The sequence below is a fragment of the Theobroma umbraticum genome, unplaced genomic scaffold (assembly GCF_002168275.2).
Source record: "Theobroma umbraticum cultivar Fairchild unplaced genomic scaffold, ASM216827v3 scaffold_95.0, whole genome shotgun sequence".
NCBI lineage: Eukaryota > Viridiplantae > Streptophyta > Magnoliopsida > Malvales > Malvaceae > Theobroma > Theobroma umbraticum.
Window position 1 is genome coordinate 5,467,540 of NW_018397257.1, and position 15,742 is coordinate 5,483,281.

The window sequence follows — 15,742 nt, forward strand, 5'->3', positions numbered from 1 at the left end:
ACCTGGTTTTGCTCTGACTAAGTTCTACAACGGATACCTGACTTAGTAAACAAGCTAACTAGGGTTTTCTGTAACTCTCTGAGTCTTTTTCTCAACTCTCTAGTGCAACGTTTACCTCACTTCATGCGCCTCACAAATTCAGTCTCAACACACACCAAAGTCTTTCACATTCTGAGCTTTCTTCACTTATCTTCTTCTCTTCCTTTCTTCAATAGCTGGGTCCTTTCTCTGTTTCTGCTGTTCCTGTCATCCCTTAATAGTTTGTGTAAACCACTAAGGAAGAGTCTGTTGAATCCTGTGGGATAACCGTTACAGTCCTTTTGCACCAAGTTTCATATTTCGAAAGGACAAAAATTATCCCTAAAGACAGTGACACCACACCTCATACTTCTTTTTACTGTTTTTACTTTCTTTAATTTATATTTGTTGTTTCCCATAATCTTTTCTAGCAATATATAAGAAGGAAATTAGAGATGGGCTTAACAATTGTTGAGGATAAGAAAAAAGGAAATCCTATTGAACCAAGGATTAATGCAACGCTGAGTTTTTTTCTGTTGGTTATTTTTTTCATGTAAAATACCCCATAATTTTAATCCCATTACAAATGCACAGGTTTTATGGTCTAGTAATTTTTTTCTACCTTTAAAAGATTTTTTCCTATGTCAGGTTGGACAATGTCCAACAATTACTATTTCTTCCTTTTTTGCCTCCAAATAATACAATTTTACGTGGACTATCAATATTATTTTATAAACTCTCATTGAAGTTTTTGAAATTTAAATTTTACAAATGGAGTTAATATGTTTCGCATGTCTATTTATTTGTTATATTAATTTATTATTATTTTTTATTGATTACATACTTTAAGGAAACCTATAACAACTTTAAATATCATTTATGGAACTTAAATTTGAGTATTTATATTCACATAAACAATCAAAATTTTAGAGTAAAAAAATTAAATACTTATTCTCATAAATCATCAATTGCAGAAATGTTTGTATACTTATTAGTTCAATTGAATTACAAATCTATCAATAATTACAATCAATTAATTTCACTTACTAATTTAGTTTATAATTCCTCCAAAGAAATTAATTTGTGAAAAAAATTTACATTAATTATTGGTAACATATTGTGAGAAATAGTTATGTGTACAGATAATTTTTGAAAAATAGAAAGGAAAAAAGAAAAAAAAAGGAAAGAAATGGACGGAAAAAAAGAAAGAATGAAAGAAAAAAAGTTGTTTTAACAGTGTCCCATGAGAGTGAGAGTCACTGTTATGGCAACAGTGGCTCGTTCAGACCCTTCTTTAATTATATCTAATAATTTATTATTATTATTATTATTATTTGAAATCTTAAAATCATTTGTAAAGTGTAGCAAATTAGTTTACTTGATAACTGAATATAAATCTAGAAATATTTATATCTCAAGTTCACGTCTCATCATGTGTGAGTTAATTTAATCTAATTTTTATATTATTCTTATTTGGTTATTTGTTTATTGGTTATTTCATAAATGTACTTACTGAAAGTTATTTCATTGCTAATGCAATTACTTCTTAATTATAATAACCTCATAAGAAAGAATATAAAAATAATTTTTTAATAAGAGATCGTGAATCTTTGATTTAATGGTAAGTATAAGTATTTCTTATTCATAGTATAAAGTTCAAATCATTGTCTTCTTATCATAAAAAGGTTAATCCAGAATACTTATTTATTTTTAAAATTAATTAAAATGAAAATTTGCTTCCATCAATAGGAGAAAATAATGAAGAAATTTTACAAATTTTTGCCTAGAAGACAAATTCTGCGTAAACATATTAAAATGTCTACCTTTAAATTAAAATAAAATAAGTAATTGGATACATAAATTACCCAATTTTACATTTAGCTTTTATTATTATTATTATTTTCTTTTGGATTACGGAATGATGGATATTGTCACGTTATCCTTTTATTGAAATTAAATTTTAAATAAAACTGGTATTTTAAGAGAGAAGATATTTGTGTTGAATTAAGTGTGGGGCATAACTTGATCATATCATTCAAAATTTTAATCCACATAATTTACATATAAGAGTACAAGACGAGTATTCAAATTTTCTTATTAATACTAGTAAACATAGATTAGACCTATTACTAGATAACTTAAATTTGATTACAATATATGCCTTGTCTAATTTATGAATATTAATCGAACAAATTGTAAATATATTTATATAGATCAATAGAAATCAGGGGAAAATCAAAGATGTTCACAGTAAATTGAACAAATGGATGCCAAAGGAGAAAAAAAATAATTAGTAAAAGCTGGTGCAATTTTATTCATTTAAGAATAAGTAAACAATATAAGGCAGCGTTATTGTGAGGTAAACAAATAGCGGTAGCAGCAGCAGCAGCCACAAGTTCGCAAACTTGCTAAAGAATGTAAGACCATACAAAAAATGAGATGAACCTAAACATTTTCATAGGAAGCTTCAATACTAATTCCGGTGTTGTCATAACTAAACGAATTTGATTGGATACTTGGGCTGCTTATTAGGGGAGAAAAGGCCGAAATGGCGCTCAGTTTCAGCAGGACCCTTTCGATTCTCATCAAACATTGCAAACAAGTAGGTTTCTATAGGTTTTCCAGGCCTCTTTGGGGTTCCATTCTTAACATGTTTGATCAAATTCTTGTAGTAAGTGCTTGCATTTTCAACGGTTGCTGCGGTGCCTCCAGCAGATGGCCAACCACTCTCTGAGACTACGATTTCCAAATTGGCAGCTCCTACTTTCTCAAGAGCAGAATACAAAGAATCCAATGTCGCATCAAACAGATTCTGATACCCGGATGGTCCATCTTGCACTACAACTCCCGGAGATGTAAACAACGCAAAGCCAAGATTGATGTTCTTTGTGTCACCGATGTAGCTGAAGTAGGTGTAGATATTGGCAAGTAGAGGTGCCCCATTGCTTGCTAAGAATTGGATGATCGGTATTATGTAAGGACGTGCAACTTCACTGAACACCCCTGCCGAGGGAGGGTAAGAATTGCCCAACAAAGTTGGTTCAACTGATGTAGAAACCTTGATTTGTCCTTGCAAATTTGCTGACACCAAAGCATTGTAAATGTTCTGCATTGCAGGCAGAACAAATTGTGCTTCCGGATCAGTTGGCTTTACTTCGTTTCCGACAGAAATGTAGCGAAATTTGACTGCAGGTGAGAAGGATACTATATTTCTTTTAACAAAATCACTTGCAGCTGAGGGATTGGTAAGGGACTGAAGAGCAGCATTCGGGATACCGAGGATTAGTTGTATGTTTGTTCCTTTGAGGGCTTGGAGAGTGAACTGATTTGGATCATAGATTCTCATTGCTCCAATGCCATTGATTTTGTAGAAATTTACAACATCTTGTTCAGAGGGCAAATCATCGGCAATTCTTCCATTACATACGCCTATGGATGGTGCACCTAAATATCACACAGAATCAAATATAATCAATTATAAGCTCTAATATCTGTAGAATTCCCTTACTTTCTTGTGTTTTTACAAGATAAAGTCATGGCATGGTAAACATGCTAGGAGCTTTGGTACTTAAGCCCCAACGATTGGCAAATAAAGGGCAGTTTCAAACAGATACTAGTATATGAATTTATGCCAGTAGAAAAGTAGTGCTTTTAATTCTTTCCTAAGCCCCTACAGTTTTCGTATTAATATCATTTTTCTTGGCCACAAAAAATGATATCTCCTGTCATGTTGAGATTGACTGAAACACAAATAGGACAACTTTAGTGTCAGTTTTCATTGCATACATGATGGATATCGAATTAAGCAATAATGAGAAGGAGAGAGAAACGAACCTGCTGTATTCTGGCCATTGGACATTGAAATTGCAAGGAGTAGAAATATGGAAACCATTAAAGTTTTATTACTTGTTGCAGGTAGAAAACCCATGGAGAATAAATAGAAGATACAATAAAAAAGAAAGAAAGGAATTGTTTTCTAGCAGAATTGCTGTATCTATACCTTCCAGCTGAGTTCAAATAAATAAATATTTATAGAGAGAAAGAGAGAGGGAGAGAGTTGATGAACCCCTTTTATTGCTCCTTGATTGTCTAACTGGTTATTTGAAATTATTAAGATATGACATGATTACATGTGTTACAAAAATTAAGTTCCCTCAAATCGAGGGTGTTTGAAATAAGACTGGAGCAATCCGAATTAACTGATTAAAAAACAAAACTCAACGCAATGAGAATTTCTTTTCTGTTCCAATATATACTCCTCCCTTTATTAAATGTTGTGGTTCCTATATATAAACTCTATATATCACTATGTTTAGTAATGTTACTAATGTAAATACAATGTATATATGGAGTGGTTTGCATAAAACCTAAAAAGGGATCCAAGTTCACTCATGTTATTTGCCTAATTAATACACTGTGCTAGTTACCTGCTAGGCTGCTACATCTTAAACAAGTAAAAATAGAATTAGAATATCTTCTCTACATTTTCTTACACACAGTCAGTCAGTTGAGGGGCTCAGCCTTGGAAATAAATGGTCAGCTGAGCCCTTCAACAAGACAAGAAAATTGTTGATAAGACTTCAATAATGGCTTAATGGTTGACAATGGAATACCAAGCTTCATGGCCCAACTGTGTCTCTCTTTTGAGCCTTGTCCATGTGTTGACAAAAAGGGTACCATAAAATGGGACTGCAGTTGGTATAATTCAATGAACTTGGCTTATTGGTATATGAAGGATGCCTCGATTTAGCTTCTTTAATTAAACTTTATCTGTCTCTTTTCTCTTTTTTTTTTCTCTTTTTTGAAATGCTACCTTTGATAAGAATAAGAAATTCAGAACCCTAAATTAAGCAAACTTCATCAAGACATAATGCCACTTGAAATCAATTTAAATTGGCAACAGATTTTAAACTATTTCCTTATTCACCTTTATCTTGTTAGAACTTTTCCCAGTCTCTTTTTTGTGTACGTGTGTTTTTTTTAAATGCCAATTTTGATAACGATAAGAAATTTAGAACCCCTAAATTAGGCAAGCTTCACTCTAAACATAAAACCACTTGAATTGAATTTAAATTTGTAGCAGATTTTTGAACTATTTTTGCTCCATTTTTATTAGAAAATAAGACAATAATACTAAAATAGTGGAATTAAGAGCTTTAACACAAGGGAGCACAAGCTACGGTTATCTCATTAGCTCTATCAGCCAAAACTATCTGATACTTTTGGCTGTTTATTGGGGAGGAACAAATCACAGTGTTGCTCATCCCTGCATCCTTCTCTTTATTTTTTTTTAATTTAAAAAGGAGATTCGAACTTTATTATTTAAGCAGCCAATCAATGAACTAAATACTGAGGTGCTTCCTTCTCTTTATCTTGCCCTTTGGTATTTAACTGAAACCGATTTTATATTTTGGCTGCTTATTAGGGGAGAAGAGGCCGAAATGGCGCTCAGTTTCAGCAGGACCCTTCTGATTTTCATCAAACATTGCAAACAGATAAGTTTCTATAGGTTTTCCAGGCCTCTTGGGAGTTCCCTTGTTAACATGATCGACCAAGTTCTTATAATAAGTGCTTGCATTGTCAACTGTTGCCGCGGTCTCTCCAGCAGATGGCCAACCACTCTCTGACACGACAATCTCCACATTGGCACCCCCTACCGTCTCTACAGCAGAATAAAAGGCATCCAACGTTGCATCAAAAAGATTTTGATACCCGATTGCGCCATCTTGTACCACAGTTCCCTGAGCTGTAAACAAGGCATAGCTAAGATCGATGGTGTTTGGGTCACTAATGTAAGCAAAGTAAGTGTAGATATTGGCAAGAAGTGGTGCCCCAGTGCTTGCCAGGAAGTTGATGATTGGTGTTATGTAAGAACTTGCACCAGCACTAAAAGAGCCTGCTGAGGGAGGATAGGAAATTCCTAACAAAGTTGTATCCACTGATGTAGAAACCTTCATCTGACCATCTAATTTTGCTGACACCAAAACATTGTAAATGTTCATCATTGCAGGGAGAACAAATTGAGCTGCTTCATCAGTTGGCTTTACTTCATTTCCAACTGCAACATAGCGGAATTTAACGTCTGGTGAGAAGGCAACTACATTTTTTTGGACCCAATCATTTGCAGCTGAGGCCGTGGCAACGGATTGAAGGTCAGCATTTGGAACACCAAGGATTAGTTCTATGTTTGTTCCTCTAAGGGCCTGGAGAGTTGCTTGATTTGGATCATAGATTCTCATTTTCCCGATTCCATTTGATGTATAGAGGTCTACAACTTCTTGTTCACTGGGCAAATTATCGGCAATTCCTCCATTGCATACGCCTATGGCTCCTGCACCTAAATCACATAGAACCATAAATAAACAATTAGCTGAATCTGATCTCTACGACAAATATTGTTCCACCATTATTCATTTCACTTTTCATTTTAGTGTACATCAGTTATGAATTTAAAATGAAACTAATTTCCCGATCTAGATTTCACATGAAATCAGTATTGGCGAGGTTATCATATAACAAATAACAAGGGAAAATTGTTTGTGCAAATTAATTGTATTAACACGCAATTGTAGATTATTGTTTTCTTTTCTGAGCATGGCGATTTGTTTAAAGAAGAACTGAAACAAGACGTAGGGTAATAAGGATGTATCAGGGAGCATAAAATCCAGCTTTGATATATAAATAGATATGATCCTGTGGAGTCTGAAGGACTTGTTTACCTAAATCTCTCTGTTATGTGCCCTCCAAGAGCACAAAAAATGTAGGACTCATACAAGCCGTGGGCAGCTTGGGGCCTTATGTTTATCAATTTGTTATACTATGTCATTTCCCCTTTCTTTAGGCTTTAGGCTTTATCAAGTGGCTGTTATCTTTTATTTTCCTTTCTTTTTTATGGGATAAATAGTTATCTCTAGGGTATGCTTGGACCATTAGTGCTAATATTAGCTTGACGCCAAGCTAGACCGTCTATCATACATATGATGGTATGAAGTAGATCATTGTCAGCATACACACAAAAGAAATTTTCCTCAAACCAGGTGCACACATTTACAAACAACATGCAATGAAACGATGAGAAGGGAGAGAATCGAACCTGTTATGGTGTGGCTGCAGGATATGAAAACTCCTAGGATTAGATATGCGACAACCATGAAACTTTTGTTACTTACCGCACTTCGGAAATCCATGGAGATCAAGTGGGAAAGAAAAGAAGCCCAAATGTATCGTTTTCTTACAGGACCACTCGTCTATATCTTCTTGTCTATTATATATAGAGAAATTTACTAAATTAATTCACTAACATCTCAGCTAATGATGAATCCCTTTTTATTGCTCTTTGATTACTCAGACGTGGTTAAAGGAGTAACACTAAGATACATATCATATGATCATATAAGTGTGATGAGAATTGACGTAGTCAGCACATTTGATTTGTCACGAGTTCTTTAAACATTGAATGTGGGCAATAACTTCAGTTCCTGCAAATCAAGCGAGTTAATGCAGGCCTCAACCCAATTATAGCAATTATCAGAAATGATAAAGGAAAACCCAAGGCGAGCAGATCAATCAAGCCATCGGGATCTAGAAATCCTATGTCGGCACCTCCATTGAATATGGCATTCATATGTACAATAATTTCTGACTATAAATGTTTACGGATTGATCCTTTCTGCCACGACAGCCATAAAACGACTATATCACGATGATACTAGGATTGACGTGGTAGACAGGCGCATCTAATAACTCCTATGTAAATACATTGTATGGAGAATTTTGCCTCATATAATTTAACTGTTGCTTTGTAGAGAGTGGTGTGGTAGGAAAGATCTATCTTATATATATATATATATATATATATATTTGAAAGGCAATCTATCTTATAATTACTATAAAAATAAATTGTAGGGAGAGTTTTGCCTTATATACTTTAATATGGCCCCTGTAAAGAATTATTTTTATTTTATTTTATTTTTCACCTCATCTTATTTTACTGTTTGATTATCTAGTGGTTTGAAAGTAGAATCTTAACACCTATTAAGGATAATGTGACCAAAGAAGATAAGCTCCAGCATGCGCCAGCTAAGGACAATTCAAAGCAATTGCTGGCAGCAGCTTCATGAGAAGTTATGGCCAACGCTGGCTTTGTATTTATCTTTTAATCACTTTGTACTTAGCAGAAATACTCCTTTCACTCTACATATTCTGTACATGATATCACATGAAATTGACAGGGCATTTGATTGCAACCTTTACTGCTTTAAAAAATTAATTTCAGCACATGATACATGGAGGACTTGTACTCACACCATGGTAAATATATAATAATGTCTCATAAAGTTTCTATCTCATATTATCTAAATACAAAAAATGTTAGTCCTTTATATAAGTAAATTCATTATGAGCTTGATAAAAGCTAGAAAATAAAATAGTTTAGCACGCACACAAGATCAAGTCAAGCTTTATGAAAATGTAAATTTCCCCCTGCACTCGAGTATACACTTGGCATATTTTTTTGTATTTTTTAGATATTTTTATAACATTACATAATATTTTCCTGATTACAAAATATTTTTTACAATATTTTGAAACCATTACAAAATATTTTGTGATAACCATTACAGAATATTTTTCTTATCACAAAATATTTTATATAATAAATTATTACAGGACTTAATTTGGTCTTTGATTATTTTTCAGAATATTTTTATAACATTACAAAATATTTTGTAATCATAAACTATTACAGGACTTAATTTGGTCTTTGATTATTTTTCACAATATTTTTATAACATTGCAAAATATTTTGTAATCTATCACATGACTTGATTTAATATTATTTTTCAGAATTTTTTGTAACTTTATAGAATATTTTTGTCATTACCAGATATTTAATATTTTCCTTATCACAAAATATTTTATTTCTTGATTTTCTCTCCTTGTTACTCTTGTTTTTTTGATAGTTTGTGCAAACTATTTAAAAATAATCTATTGAATCTTAAAATAATCTATTTAATCTTTTTGTATTGAGTTTCATACTCCAAATGAGTACAAATTATCTTAAATATAATATAACATGCCTCAGACTAATTTCAATTGTTATCTACTTCAATTTTCGTAAACAATTTAAAGATAATTTGAGATAAGTTTTATTTTATTATTACTTCCTTTCGATGTTGTCGATTTTATTTTTCCATTGATTTTTATGTCAATTCCTAAGTGCAATTATTTCATAAGTCCTCTTTTTGTAATCCTTATAAGTTGATTTTTAATATGCAAACTCTCGGTAGAAAGGTTATTGTTGTTGAAACGTGATCATCTTTGGATCATATTCTTCATTTTTTTAGAAAAACAAACAGAAATCTCCGTTAATTATAAAGAAATCTATTTTGAAAATTTGTTTCCATCATCTATGATGTCGAATTTCTGCTTATTCTATTTAGTACGTGGTGTAAACCTATTCTATTTGGTAAGTAGTGCTTTATTATAGCTTAAGTGTAGTTATATTATACATTAATTGAGCAATGACATATGCATAGCATTATTTTGAATTTGCTACTAGCATAGTATTCATGCTTTTAAATTACTTGAAAAATGATGATAGAATCCATTTAGGTGGTTTATTTAATTCGAAAACTATCCTTTTGGAAGCTGCCTTGCAAAAGTTGTAAACTGCACCTTACATCTGTTTTAAGTTGTTTAAGAACCATCACCCTTTTTGGCATGGCTTGAATTAAAGTTAGCATTAATGATCTTAAAGTTATGGCATGATTTAAAAAGGATACGTTTAGCCCCAAAACACATTTGGTTTTAATAAAAGCCATTCATGGCTGTTTTATGGTCATTAATATCAAGATCTTTACTATTTTTGAAAGCACATGAGGTCTTGAGTAAAGTTTGAACTTAAAGAGTTTTGACAAATTGATATAGTTTGAGTATACATGGCACGATTTTCAAAAATTGATGAATTTGGCAAGAAATTAGCCTGTTTTATGTGAGATGTGTTTAACTTGTATATTACCTCAGGTTAAGTACTGTAGTCGTGACATTTTATGTGACCTTCGTACACAAAGTATTTTCTAGCTAGAGATGTTGATGTGAGGAGTCTCACAAAATTATGCTAACAAAGGGAAGCCCCTAATCTATTATAAACGTGAGAGGTCCCACGAGGTTTAGATCTACTTGAGACTTGGTATGCTTATTATTATATTGATGTTTTGAATACTAATAACTACATGCATTGATGTTATCAACAAAACAAAATATTTTTAACTTTTGAATTTGATATGAAAAATTTTGGAGAAGTTAATGTTACTTTTAGTATTAAAATCATAAGAAGTAATATGGTCTAATACTAACATTAGAGCATTATGTGAAGAGGTTATTTAAAAGTTTAGACATTTTAATATCACACCTGTGAATACTTCTTATGATATTAATACCCAATTAAAAAAAATAGAGGTGATAACGTAGCTCAGTCTAAGTATACTTATGTTATTGGAAATTTGATGCATTTGATGAAGTGTAGTTGACTTGATATAGCTTATGTTATGTGCAAACTAAACAGATATACACAAAGTTCCAATCGAGATAATTGGCTTGCCTTGAGCAGAGTAATAAAATATTTAAAAGGTATCATAAATTGTGACATTTTGTATAACGAATTTCCTATTGTATTAAAAGGATACAATAATGCTATTTGGATCTAAGATTTAGATGAGATAAAATCCACAAGTGGATATGTATTCACCTTTGGTGGGAGTGTTGTAACTTAGAAATTAGCCAAACAAACAATAATTGCTAAATTAGCAATGGAATCAGAATTTATAGCTTTAGAATTGACTGACAATGAGGTTAAGTTGTTAAGAAACCTCTTAGAAGATATTTCATTGGGAATGAAACAAACACTTTTTGCGTTTATACATTGTGATTGCCAAGCGACAATAGCTATTATAAAAAATAAAACTTTCAATAATAAGAATAAATATATTCGTTTAAGACATGATGTGGTAAAGCAGTTGCTTGGAAATGAAATTATATCTATTGATTATGTGAAGTAAGAACTAAATTTGGCCAATCCTCTTACTAAACCCTTATGAAGAAAATTAATTAATAATACATTGAGGAGAATGAGATTTAATTAAGCTAATTAAGAAAAATCAACAATAATGGCAACCCAACCTATGTGAGTAGCAATCTTATGAATTAAATTTATATGGGTAATAACAAGTTATTTGTTAATACTTTGATGCAATATAAAATTATTGTCTCTCTTATAATGTGAAAATAGTGCAAACTACAATGAAGGTAAAGTTGAGTTAAACTCTTAATAAATTCCATATTATATATGGATAGTGTACTAAATTGTAGTATACACTTGATGGAATCACTTATATAAGTGTGGTGTGGGGCCATTCTTATGAGAATTGTGGTAAATTTACTAGAGCACTTATGAATAACTAGACACCAGCATAGTTTCTTCGCACAAAACCGCAATAAACAATAAAAATTATGGAGTGTAATGTGATTGATAAAAATCATATTTCACATAAAAAACTTTTGATTTATATAAATTATAAACTTCATCAAAATTTTGTGATGTATATTTCATCCTTTCCAAGCCAAGTTCATAGTTCAAAAAGCATCAATCTCAATGCTTTACACTCAAATGAGATTAGATTCAGCAAAAACTTCCTATTATAAAACTTAATGAAATATGTAGAGATTGTTGGACATATAATGATATCTCATAAGGTTTCTATCTCACATTGCTTAGGTACAAAAGATATTAGTGTTTTATATAAGTAAATTCATTATGAGCTTGTTGAGGTTAGAAAAAAAAGTGGTCTTGCACGCACACAAGATCAAACCAAGTTTTGAGAAAATGTGGATTTCCAAAGAGATGAAAAGATCAAGATGAAAATTATCCTTACTCCGAAGAGATGAAAATTATCCTTAAAGATAATGTATAATGTATAACACCTTCAAAAATTATCTTTAAAGGCAATATATAATGTATGTTTCTATTTTCACCAACACACCACTTGTAGAAACTAATAAGCTTGCATATGAGAAGGGTGTTAAACAGTTGAAGAGATTTAAGATTAGTTTGGCCCCAAACCTCTTAAACCTCATGACGAGAGGACCCCGCATTAGGCGAACTTAATGAACACACAATACCACTTGAAATCCTTTTAAAGTAGTGATAGAATTTATTTGAATTGTATTTGCTACATTTTATTGTGAATTAACACACTAGGACACAAGGCACTCTTATTTAAGTCGGACATGCATTTAAGGTCACTAAATTGGACTCTTGGGTCTCAGCCAAAATTTATTTGATACTTTGGTTGTCCATTAGGGAGGAACAGACCGAAGTGTTGCTCAACCCCCGCAGCCTTTAGATTTTCATCAAACATGGCAAATAGGTATGTTTCTATTGCCTGACCTGACCTTTTCGGTGTCCCTTGTGTCACATGATTAATCAGGTTCCTATAGTATGTGCCTGCATTATCAACATTCGCTGCATTTCCACCCTCAGATGGCCAACCACTCTCAGATACAACAATGTTCACGTTAGCCCCTCCCGTCTTCTCCAGAGCAGAATAAAGTGAATCAACCAATGCATCAAAGAGATTTTGGTAACTATACTGACCATCTGGTACTACAACCCCAGGGGCAGTGAACAAGGCAAAGTCAAGGCCAATATTAATCGGGTCACGAGTGTAGCTCAAGTAGGGGTATATGTTAGCAAGAAGTGGTGCTCCATTACTTGCCAGGAAGTTGATGATTGGAGTTATAAATGGACTTGATGTGTTACTAAATGAACCATCTGATGGAGGAGATGATGTTCCAAGCACAGATGAGGCTACTGCTGTTGAGACCTTAATCTGGCCTTGTAGACCGGCTGCTGCTAGGGCATTGTGAACATTTGTCATGGCCGGCAGAACAAATTCCGCCCGCTGGTCACTAGGTGAAACTTCATTTCCAACTGCTATGTATCGGAATTTGACATCAGGAGAGAAAGACACAACATTTCTCTGGACCCAGTCATTTGCAGCTGCAGCATCAGAAAGGTCTCGGAGGTTGTCAAGAGGGACATCAAGGATGAGTTCTATGTTAGATCCTCTGAGGGCATTGAGAGTTTCCTGATTTGGATCATAAATTCTCATCCTTCCAATGCGATTTGATTGATAAAGAATTACAACTTCTGCTGCTCCAAGTAAATTGTCTCCATTTCTGCCATAGCAGACGCCTATGGATTGTGCAACTACACAAATAAACTTGGGTCAAAATTTCATCAGACACTCGCTATCAACATTTAAAATGTAAATGCTTTATATATGGCACTAGCAGTTGCGCAACATGTTGGACAAACTCTGGCCAGGAGGATAATGTTGAGGATGAAAATGAGAGCCAGAGGCCCTGACTTTTTAAGTAGTGCAGTCCTTTCCTTTATGGCAAGGGCTTCACATCCGTTGTTGTAGTTGGAAACCAATGAAGTTCTCGTGCAAAAGCTTAGCTACTTGCAGGAGTATATGATGTGATTGAAATCTAATTTACCTCACAAATAATAGTAGTGTTTATTTAAGAACTTGTTAAACTATAATTTTTTCTTTAACATGTAAAAAAGGCCAGCATAATTTTATTTGATGTTAATTAAATCAATAGATAAATGATAGGGTACAAGTTTTGGTCATCCTCATGAAGCTGGAAGAACACTCTCAACATTAAACTATTTATCCTACTCAAAAATTTTGGAAAAGATATAAAATAAAGTTTTTTTTTTTGAAAGAATTGTTTGGAAATCCCTTTTTAGTTACTTTTTTCTCAGAGATATATAGAATTGGGGTTGGAGCACATGTGAAAGTGAAAAACAGAAAATCTATTCAATACAATATGATTAAAAGTTTCCTCTGAGGTTTTAGTGAGTAAAACATACCTGTTATTTCCGTTTGAGATACCAATAATCCCAAAAGCAGCAACATGGCAGCCATGGAAGCTCTGGTATTTCTTGGTTTGAATGAAGCCATAGACTAGTGAAAATGAGAACTCGACTTGTAACATTCATCTCTTTGCTTTATCTATATATAGAGAGGCAAGACCTCTAGGATTGGAAAAGTTAACCCCAGTTTCAACATCTAATTGCCCTGTCAAGCACTCCATTGGAAGAGTCAACCAAAAAACACTAATGTTAGAACAACATTGAAAATAAGCTTGGAACTATACGCAGATAGATAGCAACTTATCCAACCGTGTGTTTTTTAGTCTATATTGCTTTTCTCTTTCCAGGAAAAGTCTACCGAGTAACCATGGAAATTTCTCAGTCTTGGCTGCCTTACATGGTGAGCATTCATATAGTCCAAAATTATGACAGTAAAAAGACTAAAGTTTCAAACACTGAAGTAGAAATTTGGGGTCAATGGAGCAGACCGAGAGAAGTTCTGATCACCCATTTGTACAGAGGTTGCGTATCGTTTCATAACCTGATATACACGAAATGTGCCACTGTTGAGTCGATGTTGTGCTTCATGGAAGTGCCACTGTTGAGTCGATGTTGTGTTTAGCACGATGCGAACAAGAGTCTTGCTTTGCCCTTTTCAGTAATGTCAACCAGGTAGGACAGATTCTTCAACAAGAATTTGAACACAATGACAAGCTAAGACTGCATGCATGCCCACTTACTTCTACTTTCAAGGGAGATTGAAGCTATTAAAGTAAATGATTAAATGAAAACTAAACCTGTTATCAAATAGAGGTAAAATTGAAAATGAAAATCAGTAGATAAATAGAGTTTAACAAGTCTATCGAGAATATGTAAAAAAAAAATTAATTAATTAAACATAAAATTTACATACAAAATTTAACCATTAATATAATTGAATAGTGGAATTTTATCATAACTTTTTAAATAAAAATGTCTTCTTGAAATAAAGTATGAAAGCTGGTTTATAATTTATTTTGTACCATATAATATACTTAATCTGTTTTTATTTAATCTTTTTTAATGCAGAACTTAAGAATTTTACTTAATTATTGCACAATATTTTATATATATATATATATATATATATTGATTGATTGACTTATGGAGATCATTGAAATAACATTTGAGTTGATCTATGAAGTATAAATTATGACTTATGGTGTTTCTCCTCCTATATATTCAGTCTACCAACCAAAACATAATTTGGGGGGGTGGGAATCCAAACATGAAAATAGCAAGATGATTGCATTTCTTAATAAGATAACCTAAATGGATGAAGCCTTAATACCTTGAAAAAGTTTTCAAAATCAGCTTGCAAGTTACTAAATATTACCCTTTTTTTTGTTTTTTGTTCATCCCTAAATGAATTTTTAATTCTTTTTTTAGACATCTAATATTTCTATTTTGTCTATATTATAATTTTTTTATGATTTATTTTACTTTTTCATATTAAAAAGTATTGAATATCTAAATTATTAAATAATTTAAAATTTTAATATAAAATATTTAACAATAAAATATTCTATTTTAATGTTCATAAAAGTTAAAAAAGATTAGGGAAAAAAGGAAGGAGGGAGTATATACAATTATAAATGGAACGATCAACTATAGAAGATTCACATATTTTTCCCTCTAAAGATATGGAAAAATAGGAGAAAATGTGTATTATTCTGCTCCACTTGCAAAGTAATAAAAAAAAATGCAGTTGTAATTTGTAAAGTTGTTGTTAACTCTCTATTT

General features: G+C 32.4%; 2 protein-coding genes and 2 pseudogenes across 2 annotated transcripts; all 4 read right to left on the reverse strand.

Moving 5' to 3' along the window:
• The window catches only part of LOC149527441 (uncharacterized), a 1,451-nt pseudogene extending 1,115 nt beyond the window's left edge, over nucleotides 1–336 (reverse strand).
• A 2,176-nt stretch (nucleotides 337–2,512) lies between these two features.
• On the reverse strand, nucleotides 2,513–3,946 carry LOC110412772 (glucan endo-1,3-beta-glucosidase pseudogene; annotated as a pseudogene).
• A 1,183-nt stretch (nucleotides 3,947–5,129) lies between these two features.
• On the reverse strand, nucleotides 5,130–7,267 carry LOC110412095 (glucan endo-1,3-beta-glucosidase-like). Its single transcript, XM_021422536.1, has 2 exons — nucleotides 7,112–7,267; nucleotides 5,130–6,355 (listed from the first exon to the last, which is right to left on the reverse strand). Exons 1-2 carry the CDS (start codon nucleotides 7,203–7,205, stop codon nucleotides 5,406–5,408), a joined length of 1,044 nt encoding a protein of 347 aa, XP_021278211.1. The 5' UTR covers nucleotides 7,206–7,267; the 3' UTR covers nucleotides 5,130–5,405.
• A 4,937-nt stretch (nucleotides 7,268–12,204) lies between these two features.
• LOC110412096 (glucan endo-1,3-beta-glucosidase-like) lies at nucleotides 12,205–14,068 on the reverse strand. The gene is made up of 2 exons (XM_021422537.1): nucleotides 13,958–14,068; nucleotides 12,205–13,285 (listed from the first exon to the last, which is right to left on the reverse strand). Exons 1-2 carry the CDS (start codon nucleotides 14,046–14,048, stop codon nucleotides 12,339–12,341), a joined length of 1,038 nt encoding a protein of 345 aa, XP_021278212.1. The 5' UTR covers nucleotides 14,049–14,068; the 3' UTR covers nucleotides 12,205–12,338.
• Between the last annotated feature and the right edge of the window lie 1,674 nt (nucleotides 14,069–15,742).

Coding starts and splice junctions, on each gene's coding strand:
- LOC110412096 (XM_021422537.1), bottom strand. CDS start 14,048: ATGGCTTCATTCAAACCAAGAAATACCAGAGCTTCCATGGCTGCCATG. Junction 13,286..13,957: donor ATCTCAAACGGAAATAACAG/GTATGTTTTACT, acceptor TTATTTGTGTAG/TTGCACAATCCATAGGCGTC.
- LOC110412095 (XM_021422536.1), bottom strand. CDS start 7,205: ATGGATTTCCGAAGTGCGGTAAGTAACAAAAGTTTCATGGTTGTCGCA. Junction 6,356..7,111: donor CTGCAGCCACACCATAACAG/GTTCGATTCTCT, acceptor TATGTGATTTAG/GTGCAGGAGCCATAGGCGTA.